This window comes from Saccostrea cucullata, unplaced genomic scaffold (genome assembly GCF_032062105.1).
Source record: "Saccostrea cucullata isolate Sc308-1 unplaced genomic scaffold, CSIRO_AGI_Scuc_v1 ctg3219, whole genome shotgun sequence".
NCBI lineage: Eukaryota > Metazoa > Mollusca > Bivalvia > Ostreida > Ostreidae > Saccostrea > Saccostrea cuccullata.
Window position 1 is genome coordinate 1 of NW_026933438.1, and position 24,316 is coordinate 24,316.

Here is a 24,316-nt window from a genome sequence, read left to right on the forward strand (position 1 = left end):
CCAAATAGTCATAAATAGGTGTTTATTATACCGATGCTGACTTATCTTTGGTTAACTTTTGGGAGTTCAGGGGACACACACTTATGATATTCCATAGTATACCGATGCTGACTTAACTTTTGTTACGTCATAATATATACGCGTCACAATCCGTATAAAACTAGAAGTTTTCCGAGATGAAAAGCGAGGGAAACAGAATGCTGCCGGTGAATAGTTTGATGACTATTTCACCATTGGCAGATAGCACGAAAACTATTTCACAGTAGGGGCTGTTTGGAAAAGATAGCATGCTTATTCATCATGTTTTTATATTGAACAAATTCACAGAGGTATAATAAACATTAATATAATGTATAATATTCATACTGTAATTACTTCACTTCGAAAATATTGATATTCTTGTAAATGCCTTTTGATATTTCATTTAATTTGTCTTTTATGACTTGTCTCCATATGAGTGAAAGATTCTCGAGAGAGACGTTAAACGATATACAATCAATCAATCATAACTTAGTTTGTGTAGTGTGTCGTCCTGATTCTTTTCCTTTGTGCAATCTTTAAAACAATTTGTATAAAAGAAGTATTCTTGAAAATACTGTATCTGAAATTTTCATTTTTTCTAGAATTATTTTTACCAGCAGCAACTCAAACTTTCTTGCTGCCTAAAATTCTAAGATTTTAGGCATGACTCTAATTCTTGGTCAAATAAGAATGAATATGAATGAAACAAAATCGATATTTTAATATAGTTAAATACGAATGCGTATCAACTAACCAATCAGTTTCAGCGCTTATAAATGTAACGTATTTAAGCATGACATCAAAAAGACTAATAATCTAATTATCACAGAAACTCAATAGGAAGTATTGCATACAGAAAACAATATGAGTAGTCTATGGGTCTTCTGTGTTTCTTTTTTATCGTGTCTAAAGCTACTATTATCTTGCAGAAATATACCCCAATATTGGAATTTGAAAAGAAATCTAATAAAGAGCTCCTGGGAGAATACAACTCTGATTCGTTGATAGAATGTGCTGCCCTGTGTCAAAGCTCGTGTGGATTCTTTGGATACAGCCCTCAGTTAAAGAAGTGCCGTCTCCATAAGAAAATCATCACGCCCGAAATGGCGGATGAGGCAAACTGGAGATATTATTCGTATCATTGTAAGTAATATTTTTAATTTTGTTTTACAAATGTAGCCAAGATTTTCTATATAGGCTCTTGATTATAATCGCAATTACATTTGTTTCAAGAAAATAATGAGTTCAATTTCCCCCCGTATCATAATGTATATTTGAGTAATTTTAGAAACACAACTTGTATATTTTATCCATTGGTTTATATTTTTCATAAATATAATTTTTAGCAACAATTAAAAACACCAATTGTCTGGCTTTTTTTTGACATGTTTCATTTGATGTTAATATTGTATCTTTATTTACTGCAAGCTTAAAACTTAAACAAAAAATATAAAACCACTAAAATTTGAACTTTAGTTTCTAAACTTCAGCAATATTTTTATATCCCCGCTTGAAAAGCGGGAGGGTATATGGTAATCGTTAATTCCGTCCGTCTGTTACGCTTTAGGGTACCCATCTCTTATCCGCAACTTCTCTAATACCACTGAATGAAATTTGATGAAACTTTCACAGAATCTGTATTACATATTGCTATTGTGTACCTCCTATTTAACTTTTTGATGCGACACATATTTTGGGTTTCCCAGCCACAGCAAAACATGGACTTTGTGATTATAACTATAAGGAGACGGAGGGTAACATTTAGTGAACTCATCGCTCACAGTACCTCTAGTTCATATTAGTGTCTTAAAGATCGGTGAAATGAAAGTTTGCTGAATATATATGTATGTAACATTCTTTTTTAGACAGGAATATCTTAAACCGGAAAAATCTATCAATCATGTGTCATTTTTTTAACCCCCCCTCCCCCGCTTGAAAAGTGGGAGGGTATATTGTAATTTGTAATCCGTCTGTCTGTACGTCAAGCTGTCTGTACGTCCGTCCGTCCGTCCGTCTGTCTGTTACGCTTTGGGGTACCCATCTCTTATCCGCAACTCTTCTTATACCACTGAGTAAAATTAAATGAAACTTTCACAGAATCTTTATTACATATTGCGATTGTGCACCTCCTATTTTACTTTTTGATCCGACACGTATTTCAGGTTTACCATAGCAAAAGATGGACATTGCCATTATATTCTTACCAATGACGTGAGATATGGCGGCTTCTGAATAACATAAGATATCAGGAGTTATTCCTCTTTACACGCTACCGTAAAACGATATATAGCAAAACATGGACATTATGAGAGGCGGGGGTATCATTTAGTGAGCTCATTGCTCACAGTACCTCTAGTTATTTCCAATACAGCTTATTAAATTAAAATGAATTTTGCTTTAGATGATTTTGATGTTAAGTTTAAATTGCGATTTTTTTCTTAATTGTATAAGCCTTTTAAAATAAAAAAAAAAATTATTTGAAGAAATAATTGTTCAGTGCTTTCAATCACGTACATGTATATCAAGTATTTTATCTTAATTTTATTTATGGTACATGTATTAATGAACTCTATATTTATAAAAAAAAATATTCTAGATTGGGTGAATATCTGAACTTGAATACAAAATTTATCAGTTAATATTAAAGTATTTAATCAAATCAAGGCAACACAGGTAAACTCTACCTCTTAATTTACAAATAATTAAAAAAAAATCAAAACGATAAGATGGGGAGACGTGGGACCAGCTGCATGAGATTCATTGCCCTTTAACATTAAAATTTTTGCAAAGTTCAAAGCTCAAGGTAATTCCAAAAATGAGAAATTTAGCTTTTTTTGATATCTCTTTTTCTCTTTCACCATATACTATCTGTCTTTGCATAATTTTTATGCACTCTTAAAACTATTTCTAAGATTTAAATCTTGTTCCCGAAGATTGAACCCAAAAAAAAGTTAGTGCCCTTTATGAAAAAAAACCATGTTATCACTCCTCCCTGGAAACTGTTAAGCGTAGAGACACAAAAACTTCACAAATGTCTTTGGAGTCTTTAGAAACAACTTCAAACTATTCAATGCCGAGGGAATGTAATGGCCCTTTATTTTAGTTATCATCCTTTAAGTTTAACGTCTTTGTGCTTACTTTTAAACCTTATAACTTTAAAATAATAAGTCGGAGATGCATGGGGTTAATTGCAATGTGTTTTTTGTCCTTGAATATTTTTCAGGTCAAGTTCTTTTCCACATATTTATAATTTTATATTTTTTCACATTTTAAACAATTTCTTTCATGAAATTGAATCTAATGCGATATATAATCAAAGTACTGAAAGTACTGAAAAGCGGTTAGCATGCTTTCATCGAATATGTACAGTGTACAATAACAAAAAATGCATTGATTGATGATATTAAAGTAGGCATGCATATTTTTTTCCAGTGTCGTCAGCGAAGAAGCAGACACACTGAATTTTGTAGTACTTAACTAAATGGTATAACCAATAACATCCCAGACTGATGTCACAAATGTTTGTTTCAAAATATCAACCTGAGATTTTCAGTTTGAAAGACAGGAAGTTCAATGTCAAAAATTTCTCCCTAATTGTCTCCCTTGGTGGCGTCCAAAAGTGCTCAGAACGAAAAAAATTATGTTGATGTTGCAAATTTAATTGGCTTTCATGCTCTATTGATTCTGAAATTGGCATGATTAGGTAACTATAAAGGCTACGATAGCAAACAACTCAAAAAGAAAATAAAATGATAATTCAACTTCTTTAGATTAATTGATGTGGAGTACTGTACATAGATCTTTAGCTGGCTAGTCTGGGAAAAACGGATGGACGACCAGAGAAATAATTAATTTCAGAGGGCTTCAGTTCGTAGGCTCATTGCAGGTCAGCAGGTGTGACCTGTCATTGGGGATGCTTACTTCTCCTAGGCACCGGAACTTTCAAGGATCCGTTTTTCTTTTGAGACCGATCACTGTTCATTCTGTATTTTGATACAGATACTGAGTACATCTGTTTATTAATATTATGAACTATTTCTCTCACAGGAAGAAAGACAAGTAAACAAGATAATAAAGTTTTAAGAAATGTACATTATTGACTTTTCATACAATTAAATGTTCGAATAAGTAAATGATATATGACAATTATTTAAAAAAGAGTCTTGCACGATATGTATAAACGAACATATACTGAGTATTTGGCAAATATTTTTCATGAAATATTGTGAAAAAAAAAAAACCCGTGTGAAAAGGAAAGTTGTTGTTTAATCCATCAATACTAGTATTTTAAAAATTCAAAGGTTCACTAAAAGTCAGTGTATAACAAACAATTAAATTGTCCATTGCAAGAATTACCTAGGTATCATTGTCACTTTCTTCAATATGTCGCATAAGCAATACATTGTTTTTTTTTTACTAATAACAAGTATGCGAATTTCTATCAATATGTCTGTAAGCATCTGTATTTTAATTTTTATTTCTTCTCAAAGGCTCAAAATGATAATTAACAAATTGGACAAATTCAAATTTAAAAAGTATTTTTACAACTTATACCTTGCATAGGAATTTAGCAAACTTTCAAAAATAATCATTCATTAGATATAATTTTCAATTTGTGCTTATAGTCAAGATTTTTCATGCCTCTTTTTTCTGTGCATATTTTATATCGGCTGATTTTGAGAAAAGGATCAATTGCCGATTTAATAAATTTTTTTTCTCCAATTTTTAAAAATTAATTTTAGCATTTTCAGGCTCCCATTATTATTTTTTTTTTAAATGTGATCGTTTAAAATCGTTTGTAATAACTGAGTACAGAATTTATCCCTGGAAACAAAGCTTTTGTCATCTTTTAAATAATTTCAATTGAGAAAAAATGGAGAAGAAAACAAACGTTTCATTATGGAAGTAATCCATTACTGTACAACTTACAAATGTATTCAGTATTTTTATATAAAGGCTTTCTTCGTGTACTAGTATTACTAAAGTTAATTAAAGGGATGCCTTAATATTTTGGAAAATGAAACTCGATCGAGAGATTCTCCGATGTTTTGCAGTCGGTAATAAGCTTCAACCCCTTTAGCGAGTAATTAACCCGTCCTCCCTGTGCCCAGTAGCATAATTCGGTCAAATATTTATTGTTCATGAGGGGTGCCTTATGATCAATCACAGGCACCTGAATTTTGATCAGTAAGTCTCTAAATTAGCCAAATATCGAAACATCGAAACATTCTACCCCTCTACATATAATTACACAAGGTGTCCAATGCCATTTTGACCACCTGTTCGATTCAGGCTTCAATTTAACACATAAATCGGAAATGCCTACTGGTTTTCGTGTAACATTGGGTTCAAATATGATATTTCTCGCTATACATTTCTTCCTAAAGTTTAAATCTAACGCGTTGATAATGTTATCAGCTAAACTTCATGCTGACTTCGAATTTCGTCACAGGTCCCGATCGCCATCAGCTGACGTCACGGAAATTTAATCTCGACACCAAATGCTCCTATACATAAACTTTTTTCAATACAACAATTATAAATTTATTTCATTGACAAACAAAATCAGAAAAAAATTAAAAAACCGAAAGATTATGTTGTTTTGGTAGTCTTGATTTTATTTAACGTATGTTATATGTGTTAGAAACAAATCATAGGTACTAGGTATATAGAGGCTTTGTTGAAGTTTCCGTTGTCGATAGGTAGCGCCTTATGGAAGTTTCCGGTGTCGATAAAAATCGGACACATGCCATAAAGCGGTTAGCGAAGCTAACCGCTTAAAAAATGAAATTTGAATTCAGAGAAAGTTAAAAGACCTCTAATTGTTCGAGAACAATTAGTCTCTTAGTTGTTCAATTTTTCATTTCTTCTCCATGCAATCAATACATTTACAGATAAACGAGGCCGAGTCTTATGACTTTGCGCACCTTTTCAATTTCATCCAGTCATATGTGCGGTAGAACAACTTTCCCAAATATTGTAATTTGAATACAGAATTAATATTCACTGTAACGCCTACTAGTTTGAAAATGTTATTTTACGGGAATGATTAGGAGTAAACACTGAAATGCCAAAAACGACGTCATTTTCCCTTTAGAAAAAGTATTACCATTACCATTTTCTGTCAAAAGAACTGTTTGTCAAATAAAAATTTTACAAAGTGCATCAGAGACGGAAGACAAAACTGTAGACAGATTTTTCTATCTTGAAACAACAAGGCGTTTCTTACATTCTTTTCAGGACTTCTGATGAAGTGACAAAGGCTATTTAGGTAATCAACCTTTTTTCGATGAAGTTTTCATGCAATCAGCAGATAAAAAAGCCTCAAAAAGCCTCGCATATAATATGGATATTGCGACGTGATTAACATTTTTGCATATGATATATTTTAGGATCGGCTATCATTACTTTTACTGTAATACAAAGTTTCTACCTTATAGTTTTCAAATGAAACATATCCTTGTAAAGTTAAGAATAAAGACATAGATCAATGAATCGAAATCACAGCTCTTGCAAATTCCTTAAGCCATTTGTTTAAACTCTTCATCCCGGTTCAAAGAACTGCAAGTTTATCACCAATATATATACGTGTTAAAAATCTCCCAAATCCTTATTCGAAGGTTTCTCAGATTATTCGTAAATTTTCAAAACAAAGACAACATTCAATGATAAGAATTTTGTCTTTTCATATAGAAAGGTGAAAAATATCAAGACTTTAAATATAATGTTGTCTGCTGTTTTATTGAAACCGGAATACCGAAATATGTTGTGGAAAGAGTGTACTCTCTAACAGATTTTTTTTTACTTAAAGTACTGAAAAAGCATTGAGTAGTTTATTATAAATTTAACGAATAAGATGTAAAATGCTTAATAAAAATATTACAGATGAACAACACAACAAAGTGCAAAATTTAGTCATATTCCGTATTGGGGAGGGATTCGTGTTCTGCTTATTTTTATTACTAAGAAGTGCATGATTATACATAGAGAATAATATTTACATTTGCATTAAGCCTTTAAATTATAAGAAAAAATACTTTTAGACAAACCTTTTTAAAATTTTTTAGACAGATAAACGGGAATTATTGTTCAAAATTTCGTTCCTTCTCCATGTAATCAAAACAGTAACAGATTAAATAAAATCCTCTACAGATATATTTATATCCACAAAATTTCCTGTAATGAGAAAGACAATTTTGGCTATTTGAAGCTTGTTTTTGCTGACCCTTTTGTATAAATCATTAAAAAACACAACTGAGTGAAAATGTCAATTATTGAACTAACAAATGGGGGTGACTAAAACTAAAACTACATTACATATACAAAAAACGTATATAACAATTAATTGGCTGGGCTTAAAACAAAATATACATTTAATGACAAACTGACTAGTTATTAATACATACTAGTTACATGACATAATTTTCCCTAATCACATGACACAAACACAGCCCAGTCAATAGTTAATGGTATAAAAATGTTTTGTTGCGCAGAGCTGTAGAATATTTTCTAGTTACACAATTACGCATTGAAACCAAGTGACGTAAATTTGTGACGAAAAACCACGTGAGTTTTAAAAGTGCGCAGAGCTGTAGTATATTTTCATACTTTGACGTTTCCAATGACCTTGACCTCACTATTCCTTCATTTTGAAGTTTTTTTAAAAGTTTATATGTAAGAGTAATCATGCTCAAAGGTCTATTTTAACAATACAATTTGGGAGCAAAGCAAAGATTGACCTCTGTAAACATTAGAGGTGGAATCAGGTGATACCTTAAGAAGTAGAATGATTTATCTTACTGTCATAATATCTTAGCATTACCTCTGACCAAAGAATTTCACACTGGCAAAGCAAACGTTCCTTGTGCGGGGAATTCATGTCATATGGACACATTTATATCTTTTTCAGCATTACCTTCTGATTGTGAAGACCTTTGCGAAGCTGGTTACAGAAGTTCAGACGTGTATCAGATATATCCTTATGGAACCATCACCAGTCCTGTTACAGTTTACTGTGATATGGATACACAGGAAGGCGGATAGACAGTAGGTTTATCAATAAAGCAATGGCTTCATGACATGTAATCTGGAATTCGTAACTTTTTTATATGAGTTTCTTTTAAGAGTCAGGAAGCATATTTTTCTGAGCCCATTAAATTCAAAACACGATGCTTGTCAAAATAACCATTATTTACTGCATATCTTTTCAAGATAATCCAAAAACGAATAAATGGAAATCTGAGCTTTGACAGAAATTGGGCGGATTATAAAAAAGGTTTTGGTGCTCCGGAACACAATGTTTGGATTGGTAAGTTTAGATATCATTAAAATCGGATCTTTGATTTGTTGTATTATTTTGAAACAATAATGTTTGTATGTACACATCAGTAGCGAACCTTAATGAAATTAAGAAGAGGGGTGGATTTAAAAAAAAAAAGAATTTTATTTCAAAAAGTTGTGTCAACGAAAATATTATAGTCTTTGAAGACTTTAACTGCCGGTTAAGCAATTTTAATAATGCTGATAAAAGTGTAAATCTTTAACAGATTTGATAAGGCATTATAACATGGTGACATGGGAAAAAACAAAGCATTGTCAGGTTTCACTTGGTGTGATGCATAAAGTGACCCTAAAAGTCGCATAGATTATATTTTTATTAATGATTCTTTTTATTATAGCATTACAGATATTGAGATAAAAAAAACAGGTACCCATTCAAACGGAAGTAGAATGAGTGACCATACATGTAGATACTTAAAATTTAGTTCTGATATTGAATTAATGATAAAATGACAAAATTAAAGGTCCCGGATATTGGAAACTAAATGTTTCCTATCTCGATGAAAAATACAATTTTTTTTAGACATTATTCATATTATGAATTCTTCTTTAAACCCTATAATGACATTGGAGTTGATTAAACGAAAGGTTGACGATTTCTCTATATATTTTGTAAAAAATGAACAAAAAATCAATTAAACAACAGATAAGAGCAATGGAACGCGAAAATAGAAGATATGGAAGAATAAAATGTAGAAAATTTTGATAACATTTAAAGACTGAAAACGACGCTATATATGACAAAAAAGGGCGCGGATAAGATCTAAACTTAATGGATTGAGGAGAGGGTTTCAAAATATTTTTTTTATATCACGTATTTATAAAAAGGGCGAATAAGATAATTATAAAAATTATAGACCGATTAGTTTAACGAACACAGATTACAAAATCATTGCCTTATTTTTACAAAAAAATATTAGAAAGGTTAATTAACAAAAATCAGACTGTATACATAAAAGGAAGATATGTCGGCGAAAATGCTAGATTAGTACTTGACGTCTTTGAATACTGTGAAAGGGAAAATTCAGATGGTATTTTTTTTTCTTAGACTTTGAAAAAGCTTTTGACTCGGTTGAATGGAATTTTCTTTTCCAAGTCTTACTAAGAATTATAATTGGCAATCATTTTTTAAAGTGGGCAAAGATTTTATATACATATCCAATGTTTAAAATGAAAAACAGCGGCTGGCTTTCTCAAACCAGCGAAATGACAAGAGGCACAAGGCAAGGATGTCCTATTTCCGCTCTCCTGTACCTCTTTGTCGCGTAGAAACTAGCTACATGTATAACATTTTCTTTAATTTTTTTTCTATGCCTTCATTCTTAAAAAATTCAACTCTCTTGAAATAAAATATTTCTGAATTCATGTTTCATGGTATTAAGTCAATATTGTCACATTGTCTTGTTTGTGATGTAATTTGTTAAGTCTGTTACATGTATATATATATTTCACCGTTTGTTTGTATTAAAAACTTAAAATAAAACGTATATACTTAAAAAAAGTAATGAAAATAAAAGACACTAAGTAATATTTTATCCATGATCTTAATTTCTTACGTTTTTTGTGTTTAAGCCCTGTTTTCTCGAAGAGTTTAATTCGAATTTAACGTAAGTTACTGTGAACTTATTCTATATCATTCAAATCACGTTTTGATTGAATAATTCATCACTGATGACATCTTCTGAAATAAATAGTAAACGATTGCTTGTTGTCAGTTTCATTAAAAAATTGCTAGTAGCTTAGATCCACCAACTGGAAACGCCACCCTACTCACGTTTTCGCTAGCTTTTGACTGTTCATAGATGAATAAAGTAGACGTTTAATTTAATATACTATACTACTATGCGAGTGAAATCTTAAGATAGTTTACAAACATCATTTGAATATCGTATTTGTTAGAGGAGTAAGTGAAAATTATGATGCACCCGTTTCGAAGTTTTTTTTTTGTAAAATCTATTTGTCTAAAAGTATAGATAGTAAACAACTATTGACAACGTCAATAATTTGCTCTTTATGGACTCTTACAGGTGCATTCAGTTTCCTGCTTAGAGAGAACAGATATCAAATTCTCTGATTTACAGGCCATGTTGATTTTATAAATTACAATATCATGTTTAACAAGACGGCCATTTGCTGGATATCTGTTTCACAATGTCTTTCTTAGAGTATATCTATAAAAAGACAAACTTTGTATTGTAAATTAAGTATCATTTAATTGATTTCATACATACTTCACAGGAAATGACGTCATTCATCAGATAACAAAAGAAAGGAACTCATCTCTATATATTTCCATCACACTGGTAAATGGAACCACACTCTATGAGCTGTACGATCAATTCTCAGTGTCCAATGAAGTAGAGAATTATAAAATCTTTCTGGCGGGGAATGTCACGGGCAGCTTAGGTACGTGATGGTAGAAAGTATATCACCTGATGGAAATAAATAATAATTATAAAATAACAAGCCAAATCAAAGAAATGAGGTCCCTGTTTTGGAGTCTTTCTGGGGGAAATGTAACATTTTATGGTATATTGTTTCAAATATAAACGCCCTTTCATATGTCATTCAGAAGCCATCACAGAAGTTGACTTTATTTTAAAATAAGGTCGATCATGAGGGTCAACTTCAAGGGGTCAGAAATTATGTAGCATGCTCAGATATCTGTACGTGTATCTTGTCACAGGAAATGCAGATGTCTACTATGAAAGCCCTATCTCTTCTCAATCAAAAGTTATTAAGATGAATGAACTTTATTTGAAAATTAGGTCAAACTTCAAGGACAAGGTCATGAGACCAAAAATCATAGTGTACTTAGAAAGGTCTTGCCCCAAGCCATGTTCAACTTTAATATGAAACGCCTAAGTCTCTTCATTTAGAAGTCATGAGTAATGTTTAAGATTTTGAAAACTATGTAAAACATCACGTTCAAGGTCATGGGTTCAAATTATCAAAGTGTATTCAGGAAGTTATTGTCACAGATAATTTACAAGTTTATCATGAAAGCCGTATCTCTTAACATTAAAACATATAACGAATTTTAAGTCTAATGTTTTATAAAGTAGGTCAAACTTGAAGATCACGGTTATGGGGTCTTAATTCATAGTGTATTTAGAAGAGTCTTGTCACAGGCAATACACAGGTTTAATATGAAAAAGCTGACTCAAACTTTAAGGTCAAGGGGTCAAACATCAATGTTCATTTATAAAAGTCTTATCACAAGTTATATAAATGTGTAATGAGAAAACCCTATCTCTTCTAAACCAAATATATATGACCAAGGTAAATTTTTTTGTGTCAAAAGAACAGACTGACAGACAAACAGCTAGACAGACAGACGAATGTGATCAATTTAATTTCCACTCGCTTTAAGAAAGCGGAGGCGATAAAAGCTGTAATACCTACCTGACTGTAAATAGTAATGTTTGTTTTTCTTTGATTTTGTAGGTGACAGTATGGTAAACACAGGGAGGCCTGATAATTCTGATCTGTCCGGGATGGCTTTTAGTACGTTCGACAATGACAACGACAAGAATCTTAACTATAACGGTGGCAACTGTGCTCTTACTAATAGAGGAGGATGGTGGTTTAATTCTTGTCACTACGCCTTCCTTAACGGACCGTGGTCTTCTTCTGACTGGAAGAGACTCTGGCTTCCTACTGTCAAATCTGGGACAGACGTGAGGGCTACGATAATGATGATAAAACATCGCTAAATACGTCATTTGTCGACAAAACGTCATTAGATGTGTGTCTTCTTGACCAAACGTCATTAGATAGGTCATTTACTGATAATACATTACTAGATCCAAATTAGAAATTTTTTTGAGTGCATTATCAAGCTTTTCATGACTTCGTAACATTTTAAATGGATTTGGTTTATTTCATAGTATGTTAAGGCCCATCTCCAATTTTGATATAAAACATGCACTTTCAGAGGAAGGTAAGGTTTAAATTCCTAAGTAATTTTTGAAATATGTATATTGTATCTTTGTTTTACCTTACAGATTAGGATTCTTCAAGAGAAACTACGAGTTTCTTTAAGGGTACATTGAAACATTAAATGCATTAAACATTAAAACATTAAATGCATTAAATTTTTACGAGAATGGGACATTTTGTTCATTCTTGTTTATCATTGTCAACAGACACATAAATTCCTTTTATTTACGTTGATTATCAAGCTACATTATTTAGTCTAATACAGGTGGAAAATAAACTAAAATTGTGATAAATCTCTTGTATAAAGAATGTATTTTATATCAAAACAACAATTTTGAATCGTATGATTAGAAAGGAATATCTCTACTTATAAATCAGTTGTACTTTACGAGACATTCCACTTGGCAGAGATGAACCATAAGAACTTCGTCATATATATTTCAAAAGGTTATGTGTGTTTAATTCCAGATCTTCCTCTAGCTCGATATTTTTTCTGTAGTTTTTTCTTCAACTGTGTCATTATCATCATCATCATCATCATCATGCATGGTGTGTGAAATATCATAGTTGTTTATCCTTGTTGACTCTTTCGATTTTATCAAATCGCTACGTTTGATAGAGAAAATTAGAATAGAAGAAATCTAATCAACGAAAGGAGCATATGCATCAATAGGCCCAAAAGCCACAATAACTATGTCATCTTAGCCCCGATGTTTACCAATCAAAGATTGTCCCCACGTTTTACCAACGATCTATTGTGACTCCATCTAAACTCTCTGTGTTTAAACAAAATTGTCATGCTTCAATCACAGCATTTTAGTATCATTTGCAAATGATACTGCAAAATGACTTTTTATTAAACAGTTATTGGTTATCAGCTTAAGGTCACAATGTTTACAACAGTACTAAGCCCTATTCCAAAATTTGGGCAAAAAGTAGAAAGCACATGGACAAATAAGATATCATGTTTAAAAAAGCATTAGTTATATTGTCCAAAATAAAGTGTCCTCAATTTCTGTGTAAATATGTTGTTAAAGGACATGATAGATTAAAATCCCTTTTTGGCCCCCTGGTTAAGGTTGTCTTAAAGAATGATGAAACAGTTTATAAATAAAACTATGCCAAAAAGGGTGTATTGGTTCTAAGTTCTAAGAAGTCACAGGAAGATCAAAAGATACCGGTATGTCAATTTCCGAGTTTTCTCATTTTTTATACAATTTTTCATTGATTTTCCAGCACATTTTGTTTCAGAAAACATAGGACACACGCTTCCTATCTACCAAATTTATCAATTTCATGAATAAGCATCAGATGCAAATTATTTTCAAAAGTCTCAGATAAGCAAGATTGCGCTCTTTGTTTCCCAAAATGACAGTATACTTGACGAAATGCCACCGGTATTGAGGAAATTTGGGAAAATATTACACTTCTACACACTCTAGAGCCATCCGGGTAAGATTTGAATCAAAATTAGTTCTGGTTTTAAAATAGGCATCATTTCAAGTTCGTAACTGCTAACTATCAAAATTTTTTACTGTATTCTGGTTTTTAAGTAAAACAATGGGCCAGATTTGGTGCTACCATTCCTTGTCCTTTATTTTCGCCTGGTATGCCCAGAAGAGTTGTAGAAGTATGTAAACAACTGCGTATGTATCGATGTTCTGTCTGCTTTAACCATAAAGAATCTCGTCTGTCATTGTATACAAAAATTATTTTATAAAGGTGCCAAGCTTTTCTTCTTTAGCAAAATTCTCTTTCAATTCCTATTGTTTTAAAATTATTCCGTTGAATTTGCTAAAAAAGAAGAGAGAGAGAGGTGATATTTACTTTTCTTTTCTCTTTGCTGCGAGAAACGGTTGTCGAAATCAAAATAATGATATCTTCAGAGAGGCTCGAGCATAATCGCCGATACCAAATACAAGTTCAGCACTTCTGTTAACGTTCTTCAATTTCACTATGTCTATTGTTTTGTTCAAAATTGCAGCAAATATATTAAGCAACAGAAAAATGACGAAAACCCCATAAGTGAAATAAAAGAACATAGCAAAAACTTGTGAGACTTTCATTAATATTGCAACATTATTTCTCCCAACGAGTGTGTTCGCCAAATTTCCCAAAACGGTGATGATGTTCCTGAAGCTGTAAACAGACTTCCCGAAAAGTATATATATCAGAGAAGCAAATGCACACAGTGTGATGCCAAAGACAACAGAAAACCCCAGTAAAGGACTGGAAGACTTATAAATCACTCTCCAGAAAACCGAAAATGTCTTGCTGTACTCAAAGGCCCTTGAAATTTTTAGAAAGGCAAAAAATGAAATGATACCCAATACAAACTGGATTGCAATGTTCAGTACAATTATTTGGTAGTAATTAATGAAATTGTTTTCTCCTGTATATTGTTGATCATAAAACATCTTCTCAGTTTTGTCTGATATGCTTTTGCGGACAACAAAAAGGATCATACAGCAGGCACTGATCAAGGCAAATAATACCTCCACCCAAAACCAGACCCTTTTGATGACATTTCTACAGTTTGTTATCAACTGCACCACAATATCAACAGAAATAAAAATAAAGTATAGAACAAAAAGAGCTAGAGAGGTTTGTAATGAAGTAGAACATTCGTTAAAGGTCAAAGATTTCGTAAATGGCCGTAAATGAATATATGGCATTGCAAATCCTTGTTCGAGAAATTCCAGCACAGATACTGCATTAATAAACATATTAGTATTTGGGTTATAGAGTGTGAACTCTGTCAAGACAGCTCTTGTGTGTCTGTCAATCTAATTATTGTCTTTGGCATCTTAAACTTGTTCTGATTAGCACGTTCTTCATCCAAAAGCAAAAAGTACCCACCTCTACTGTTCGTGTTATATTCAGCAGACACAGGTGTGCCAAAAATAACACTAGAATCAATACATGACCACGCATCGATGAAACCAGAATCAGAACAATCGGGCCGCCATTGCTGTCATCTTGGGCAGTGAGTTCCCTTGTCTTCTTCAGCTAGTATATACGAGTCTATACATGTACATGGATAGGCAGTGGATACCATAGTGCTCTCACATTCCCTTAAACAAGCAAACGGTATCTTTTATTGTATATGTGTGTCTTACATTATTTTGGTATTTTTATACTTCTTTTATATTTCAAATACATGTTCATTATTCATATCTATTCAGACTATTCCACAGATCTTTAAAAATGATTTCCCAACATAACACAAGGTAGTTTGATAATGAAAACTTGATGAATACAACATAATTTAAATGTGTTTCTTGAAAATGTATTGATCGTTTTACCAAGAACCTCTCGGTTTCATTAATTCATTACATGATATATAAAGTATAGATGTTAGCTTCAAATGTGCTTATAGGGGAGAATATTACTAAATTACTGAGTACATTATCCAACAAAGATAGGTTGAATAAAAATTCTTAAATGTTTAATTCATAATTCCAATATTCAATTACAAGATCAAGGTTAAGAGGTAAAACGTTTTGGTATCCAGCGAAAAGGTCTTGTTATACACTTGTACAGGTAATATGAGAGAGCACAAGCACCAGAAATTCAGAAGTAACGACCAAAGTTAAAATCGGCAGGTTAGGTCAAATTCCAAGTTAAAATTCATAAGGTAAAATAATAGACCCCAAAAATGCCAATATATAACAAATATGAATCCCCCCAAGCCATACTTGGTACCTTTTCGAAGTGATTGCGATGGCAAATCTTTTTCAAAAGTATGTCAACTCTCAAACTCTATGATAAAGTTCAAAGGTAAAACCATTCGTACTCATGCAAAACTTTTGTAACAGGTAATAAATGTTGGAATTGTTTAAGGCTTAGAACTAGACGTTCAAATCTTTTGGGCAACGTCTTTAGAAAGTTAAAAAAAAATATGTCATGAAGTCATGAGATCAAATTGTATATAAAAAGCCTTGTCACAAAAAAATACATTTAAGATATATGAAAGCTTTGTCTTCTACCATTAAGATCTTATGACCAATGTTAAATGTTTTCAAAAGAAGGCCACAGTCTCTGATCAAGGTCAAATGTAAAAAATAAAAATGGTAACCAGAGAAAGATTTTGTTATAAGAAACAGGCAATTAAAATATGAAAGCCCAAAACACCAAATGAAAAAAAATTAGCCAAGGTAAATAAGAAAATAGGTCAAATTTCCAAGGTCAAGATCGGCAATGTTGAAAGATATACACATGTTGGAATCCAAGACATACACATTGAACAGTTCAAAATTAATGGCAATTTAGAAGTTTAGTAAAATTTCGCAAACGTAGGTCAAAGTCTCAGACCAAAAAGTCAATTATCATGTACATGAAGAAATCTTACGATGAATATACTCAAATTGGACCCTTGTGGTACGAACCAAATATTTTTAATTTACTTTTTTTTTAATTCTATGACCGCACAAATCAAGTACATTCCAGTTGTAATTTTGTGCTCATCTTAGCAAGCGACCGAGGGTCACAGATCCTGAATCCCTTTAGAATGTCTTGTACGTATAAGATACATATATATGTAAGCATGTAAAATTTAAGAACCCTAGGATTGTCCGTTCAAACCATATGACCAGGGTTCAAGGTCATAAAATGTAGGTCAAAATCCAAGTTCAAGATGTTGAAAATGTTGCAACCTTAGAGATGTCATTGCCATAATATACACAGACGAGAGACGCTTAACTACTAAGTTTGACTACACATTGTTTCGTATACCCGATCAAAGGGCTCAGGGTAATATGACAAAACAGCAGGAGATGCTAACTCCTTAGAAGCACAAGATTCCACTTCGGAATTTCCCGGTGTTCCTGTTTTATGAATTGTTTACAGAATTGTATTGCTTGTATTTTTCATGTTTTTATTTTTTCATCTTTTTCATACGAAAGCCCGAGCACCAGATAATCAAAACTTCTATCAAAAATTAAAGTTTTCAAAGCAAACCAGACTCCAAGGTCAAGAGGTCACATGTGTTGAAACAGAAGAGAATGTCTTGTCAGACGAAATGCGCGTGTCAAATATTAAAGCAATTGAGTTATACGTTCCGGCACAAGGACCAAGCTGGGTTAAAGTTTGGTGAACCTTTCAAAAATGGGCCAAATTCAATAGTAAAAGTGTAATGTATTGCAGTCAAAAAGCTTTTATCACCAGGAATTCACATGCAAAATATGATTGCCATAGCTCCAATGATATATGAAAATAACGAACAATATTCAAGCTGAAAGCTTTAGAAAATACAAATTGGAAGCCGTGTAAATAGTGACCCGCAAAACATCAGAGACGGGATCGGGTGACATGGAGGAGTGAGCATCTTCTACCGATCGCATAAACAAGAAATGTGCATCTTGGTTAATGATCGGGAAAAAAACATAAAAATCGGTAGACAATTCAGTGTGTAAAAAAGTCTATTATCATGAAAAAGTTAGTAGGAATTTTTTGTGATGAACTGTACTTGCTGAAAGGTCACTGAGCCTTTGGGTCAGCTTGACAATACAGGGACCAGGTGTATTAGAATTTTAAAGACAGTGGATATGTTTTTGAAGTTTTTATGAGGTCACAATAATACCTAAATTGAAAATATCAACTGCAAAATGAGACAATATTGCAGTCCTTTTTTGTCTCTGTACTACTACGGCGTTTAATAAACAAATATTAAGATTTATTACCCAATGTTAACTTTGACTTGCATATATTCTAAATAGAAGTTCTGCGTTTTACTTTTCCAAAAACTTCTTTTTTTTTTTTTTTTTAATCCTTGTTATATTGATACATATATGCAATTAAAAAAAAGGACACAAGAAAAGTTAATTCTAAATAATAAATACTAGGGAAGTTATATTTTCTGTGAGCTGAAGGTATTTATTTTAAATTTCTTTCACAGTTTTTTCTGGCATTGAAAAGTTTTAATAACTTTGTATCAATATCCTTGCGTTAAGCTCTAACATCTCTTGCGTGGATTTGGAAAAAGATAGATCAACACCATGCCTAAAGAAGTTAAAAGTGGTAAAAATAAACTATAGTAGTAAAAAGTAGGAAAATAAACTACAAAAAAGTTTCAATTTTGACGTCACGTTACTGCTGTGGAAATAATTTAAAAACTGAAAACATATATTTATATATTTATTTACATACTAATTTTTTTCTCCCAGTGTTTCTAAATGTATTTAAAAGAAAACATCTGTACCTAAGAACTCATATGAAAGGACAGCTTTGCAAATATACCTATGATTGAATCATCCATAATTCCTTTGTATTTTATCATGAAAGGTTCTTGCGAAAACCTCGAAATTTTCCTTTATTCGTAATGAAAACCGTCGAAATATCCCCAAAATTAAATTCTTTATGATAGAAATAGTTTCATAATTATATATAATATAATCATGTTAGGAAGTTTCTTTATATACAAGTGTTTCTTAAAGTTGTCCTGGAATTACATTAAAATAAATGTAGCAATTATGTTATCGAAATAAAAGATATGAAAGACATTTTCAAATTTTAAAAAAGTATGTTTTAATGAAAGTGATATGGAAGTGTTAAATTCAGATATCAAGCCTGTAACCTATGTATTGACGCAAAATCTACTGAATTGTAGCTCAGTAATCGATTAAATTAAGTTTTTTGAAACAAAAACAGAGAGGGGAAGATACAACATTACTATAATTGGGGATAGCTATTATTTCTCATGTCATACTATTGAGTTTTTGTTTATAAACTGGTAATGTTGAGTTAAGAATGCACCGTCCACGTGATCAAATTCAGCATCGGATGCGTGAGCATTGTGGCGGGTGGCGCCATCTATAATATCCACGATGTTTGATATATTGCCAAGCAGCTCTACCACTTTCTATAAATACAAAAGTAAGAGTCAATCAATGTTTCATTTATGTCCTTTTGAGAAAAAAAACATTCTGAAAAAAAATGTCTAGATACTGAAATAAAAACTGAACGCTTATATAATATTTGTGAAATAAAACGTTCTTTAATTTGTTGACAGTGATTAAGATAAATCTTTTAAGCGGAACATATAAATGTACCTCAGAATATCTCTAGATTAACATGTCTTGCAAGCATGGATTAATCTAAAATAATAAAAGAATGAGGTCTTTAAGTATGATAAGATGAGAGAGAGAGAGACCGACTTAAAATGACCATATTCGTGAGGCAATTTTCGTTTCTGAAAAAAACTCTGAGTTATCTCCTGTGAAAGTTGTAAGGACCTAAGAATCATATGAATCATATGGCTGCCAGCTAAGTGGGGTATTGTCCGTGTTGTCACGTGTTCAGGTTACATGACCTGTTTACCTGTGTTATGATATCTACCTGTCAGGTATTTATACTTACTGGTGTAAATATAGCGGTGATTTAAACTTTTGCTTTGTTTACTATTGCATATTAGCTCACTTTATCAAAAATTTGAATAAACATGTACATGTAGTACATATATTAAACCTTAAAATAATCTATTTCAAAAACAAAAATACGCAGATTTGTTTAATTGTGCCATTAAACATGGAGATAACAAAAATTTTCAAGCTCAAAAATTCAGTGAATCAATACAAATTGGAATGAGAGAAACACGGACTTCTAAAACATCAGACATGGGATTAGGTACCATGGAGCATCCCTTGTCAATATTTCACACAAAGTCCATTTGCTCTTTGTCGGTCATTAATTAATTGATAGTATTGATGTTAAACGTCTCTTTCAAGAAAATTTCCTTTATATGGAGACGCCATCACTTGTTTGTGGAGAGCTTAACATTTTGTCCTATATTCGGCACTCAGGGCCATTGAGCAGTGAACGATCTTTTTCGAGCCAGCACCTTCTGCGACACAGGACCTCCGTTTATACAGTCTCATCCGAGGGACCGAACTCTACGTCTCACGATGGGATTTGGACCCGCGACAAGAGGATCAACTCTTTACTTTGCGACTCAAGAGCAGACTCTCTAACAACTACGCCACGCAGGTGTGGTCAAAAGAATGGTACATAAAAAACAACATGCTAAAAAGGTCATTGTACATATGTATCTCCCATGAGCTCTCTAAATCCTAACAAGACTGTTATTATTTTCTACATGTTTCAATACTTTTAATATTATTCATTTTTAAAAGCTTACAAAGCGTCTTCAGTGAAAATCATATAGATCCCTTAATGCAGCAAGATTAGCTCTAATGGTCTGTAAGTATAACACAAGGCAAGTAGCACTTTGATTTGAAACTTTGCAACAGACAGCAATAAATAGAATTATGCATCTTAGTGTTGTCTAATTGTATGTCAGAGATACCATTTAAACGCGTCATTCCTATATATAAACAACTATATTCATCAGTGTCAACGAAGAACTATAGTGTTTAGACTGTGAGTGTTTGTTTACATATTTTCAAAATATTAAAGAAGAAGGGGTATTTTGAAATAGTTACTGCTAAATAAATTTCATGAAGATTTTCTTTTGAGCCTGGTCCATATCTTTAAAAAAGTTCTTGCTGAAAAAGCATTTGCTTACGTAGATATTTCAGTATATAAAAGGCACCTTTTTCAAGTTTCTTTTCTCAGTAATCTTTAAGCATATACTTGTATATACATATATGTATTTGTACTTTATTTTCCAAATTATTGATAGATAAGTAAATCAATTTTGATAAACATGATTAACGTTAAGTTATAATGGCGCTAACCTGTTTGTTTTGTGTACCCTTGGTGCACTACGTGTGTATCATTACCAAGTGGTTTTGGCACGTGTATCGATTCTTCTTCTTTTGTAATCCTGATGTAATAAGCTGTGATAAATATATATATATATATTTTTTAAATTTAATAAATTTAAATCTTTAAACGTTAGAGAGGAAGAAATGTTTTGAAGAACCTAATGTTGTGAATAGAATACCATTTGGCAATTCAAACAAGGATTTAAATACTAGTAAAAGAAGCGTTCAAAATAGTGCTAGCTTAATTAACATTAATGTAAGTTTTTCTTTATATTCTTATAAACAAACATTTTTAATGCAGCATCAAAAGAAATTTAAACAGATTCTATTCCTTTCTATTCCACAGGCATAGGACTCTTCATCACATACAGTAAGATTAAGGATTCAGCGTTAAATGGTACTCTACATCAAATACAGCAAGGATTGAGCACACACACATTGGACTCCACATCTCACAGTTTTAGAATCAGAATCTCATAAGAAATTCACAGAAAGAAACAATTCATGGATGTGAGCACATGAAAATTTTGATGCAACTAAATAGTGACAAATTTTTGATTGTATGAGAAATATCACTGGATGAGAAAATAAACAAGAGGTTACGTATTGGAAAAACAGCATGTAGAAACAAACGAATAAAAATGAATTTCTGTTGAAGATGTCTAGAGCAGTTCGGCAGAGATTCATCCGAGTTCCGGGTGTAAGTGTTGTTGTACACATTTCCCACGTGACATCAGACCGAGTCTGGATCAGTGATAAAAGAAATATCGTCTTGACAAACACAACGGGCGATATACTGTATCACCTCACAGGTATTGCTGATTTATGGGGAGTTCACACTGTGAACAGGGACGGGGAGTTGATTTATATAGACAGTGAGTACAACATCCACAAATTGTCGATAGAAAACAACACAAATATCACATTTATAAAGCATACAGCGCCGAGGGAAGCATGGAGTGTTTTCAGCTCCCCCACTAATGGAGACCTGCTGGTCGGGATGCGTCACACTTACTCAAAGACAGGCAAGGTCAACCGTTACAATAATGCAGGACAACACATACAGACAATACAACACAACGACTCCGGCGAAGATTTGTATCTTCTGCCTATCTATGTCACAGAGAACCGCAATGGAGACGTTATTGTGTCGGACTGGAAACTTGGTGCTTTAGTTGTAACGGATCGTGAAGGGAGACATCGCTTCTCCTACAAAGGTCAACCAGGCTACTCCTTAGATCCCCGTGGAGTGTGTACAGACGCTCTCTCACACATCCTGGTGTGTGATACTTCCGCTTTCGCAGTAGAGTTGCTTGACCAAGATGGTAACATTTTGTCTAAGGTATTGACGACCCAGGACGGGCAGCGCTTCCAATGTGGCATTGGTTACGATGACAGAACACAACTACTCTGGGTTGGTTCAGATTTCGACAATACAGTGGACATATACAGACTTACATACAAGGACTCACTGACAGGTACGCTATACCGTGTTTTATTTATCTGTATAGACACTCACAGTAAATTACACCGTGCTTTGTAGGCGTTGGCATGATATAGAAACCTCACTTAATTACTGGCTCTGAAAATGAAGTAAAGGTCTTAATTTCATGTCCTTCACCGGTTTATGGTGACTTTTCTACTTTAAGTTGACATTTCGAATTCAAAGTAAAACAACAAACATTCAATCAATCAGTCAATCCTTTTGGTACAAAACAGTGGTATCACAGTATCACCAGATACTTCTGAATCAATGATGAGTTCGAAACGAGTCCTTTAAATATAGAGGTTCGAAATATACCTGCATTTGCTTATTTTAGTAACATGCTGCTTTTTTTTAGCAGGTTTTACTAACATACTTTGATTTGGATTTTTTAGCAGGTCTGCCGTGTCGGGTGGGTAGGTCTTCTGAAGATCATAGCGAGCACGACTCTACAGGTCTAGAGGAGATCCACATGAAAGGTATGGAATTATAAGTATGTAATCATAAGAAAAGGAAGTCTCGAGGAGATTCACATAAATGTTATGGAATGATCAGTACATAATCATGAAAAATAATAACATTTTAAACTATGCTTTTGATATCTTATGTTCATGGGTTAGGTTAACGTAACACCTTTTTTTACATCGTCTACAGAATGATCTATAAGGTTAAATTGTTATAGAACTGCGACGTTGGGGGTATCAAGGTAGGATTTACTTTGAAAACCCTTTTTGAATTTATCTCAGAATGCCATGTCTCTGATAATTCATAGTGATATATAAAAAGAGATATATTTCATAATGCGAGACTAATTTATTTCATCCAATATTCATCCAATATACCGGTATTCGAATACTCCTGTCGGATATTCAAATTTAAATTATTGACAGTTGTGAGATCCCTAATATCAACCACTCCAGGCAGGCGTAATGAAAGTACTAATATCAACATGACACTGTGTTTCTTTACAATTGCAAATTGTGCTCTTCTCTATTAATGTGAAGGGTTTTCAGAAATCAAGAAAATTAAATAAATACATCGTGTGATGATTTACTCTTTCAATTCGTAGGTGGAGATGCAGTATTGATGTTGATCCTTCTTTGCCAATCCTACAGAATCAATCTGGAAGAGGAATACTGGATTGAGAAGTATAATGTTGTCGCTGAAAGATTCAATTTCAGGAAATATGACAAGGAATCCAGTTTTGTCAATTTAGAGAAATACCGACCAGTTCTAAAACTTGACCTTCCTGTAGTCAGTTTTTCAAGTGATTTATTTAGGCACGCCAGTTTCCTCAGATTCGCAGACGATCCTAAATTTGTGGATGTTTTTCTGACTTGCGCAGAAAAAGACAACGTATCTGAGTATTGTAGATCATGGCTTTACCCGAAGAAGGACGGGGAAATAATTTGCTGGTTATTGCCACGACACACAAGACAATTGATAGACAGGCTTGGGGAGGATATTTATACACACCCAACACTTGACGACCCTATTGTGAACGAAGTAGTGTTGGGCTAGAGTAAGTGTTCTTTTGATAATGTAATCGAGAACGCTCAGCTGTTTTAGTGTAAAATGTGGACAAAGAACAATCCAAATGTTTGTGAACTTTTTAGTCAGCCCCTGAAATCATCAGATATTGTCGTCAGCTAACGCAATTTGTAAAGGGGCAGTGGTCAACATGTATTGTTGAGTCATCTTATCTAATTAGAATAGTATGTTTAAACAGAGTCATATTTGTACTGAGTATAATACTTTGCATCATTAGGAATTTGTAATAATGAAAACTTTTTTCAGATGATTCATT

The 24,316-nt window shown here is 32.7% G+C and overlaps 2 protein-coding genes across 2 annotated transcripts; both read left to right on the plus strand.

The window, feature by feature from the left end:
• The first annotated feature begins 896 nt into the window (after positions 1 to 896).
• Positions 897 to 12,416, plus strand: LOC134238333 (fibroleukin-like). Its single transcript, XM_062720459.1, has 5 exons — positions 897 to 1,164; positions 7,931 to 8,056; positions 10,600 to 10,767; positions 11,809 to 12,041; positions 12,369 to 12,416. Exons 1-5 carry the CDS (start codon positions 897 to 899, stop codon positions 12,414 to 12,416), a joined length of 843 nt encoding a protein of 280 aa, XP_062576443.1.
• Positions 12,417 to 21,684: 9,268 nt separating this feature from the next.
• Positions 21,685 to 24,030, plus strand: LOC134238327 (uncharacterized). The gene is made up of 3 exons (XM_062720453.1): positions 21,685 to 22,504; positions 22,905 to 22,988; positions 23,579 to 24,030. The coding sequence occupies exons 1-3, from the start codon at positions 21,685 to 21,687 to the stop codon at positions 24,028 to 24,030; spliced, it is 1,356 nt and encodes a 451-aa protein (XP_062576437.1).
• The last annotated feature ends 286 nt before the right edge of the window (positions 24,031 to 24,316 follow it).

Excerpts from the sequence above, each read along its gene's own strand:
- LOC134238333 (XM_062720459.1), top strand. The coding sequence starts at position 897 with ATGGGTCTTCTGTGTTTCTTTTTTATCGTGTCTAAAGCTACTATTATC. Across the intron at positions 1,165-7,930 it reads GAGATATTATTCGTATCATT|CATTACCTTCTGATTGTGAA; the intron begins GTAAGTAATATT and ends TATCTTTTTCAG. Across the intron at positions 10,768-11,808 it reads GAATGTCACGGGCAGCTTAG|GTGACAGTATGGTAAACACA; the intron begins GTACGTGATGGT and ends TTGATTTTGTAG.
- LOC134238327 (XM_062720453.1), top strand. The coding sequence starts at position 21,685 with ATGTCTAGAGCAGTTCGGCAGAGATTCATCCGAGTTCCGGGTGTAAGT. Across the intron at positions 22,505-22,904 it reads ATACAAGGACTCACTGACAG|CAGGTCTGCCGTGTCGGGTG; the intron begins GTACGCTATACC and ends TGGATTTTTTAG. Across the intron at positions 22,989-23,578 it reads AGAGGAGATCCACATGAAAG|GTGGAGATGCAGTATTGATG; the intron begins GTATGGAATTAT and ends TTCAATTCGTAG.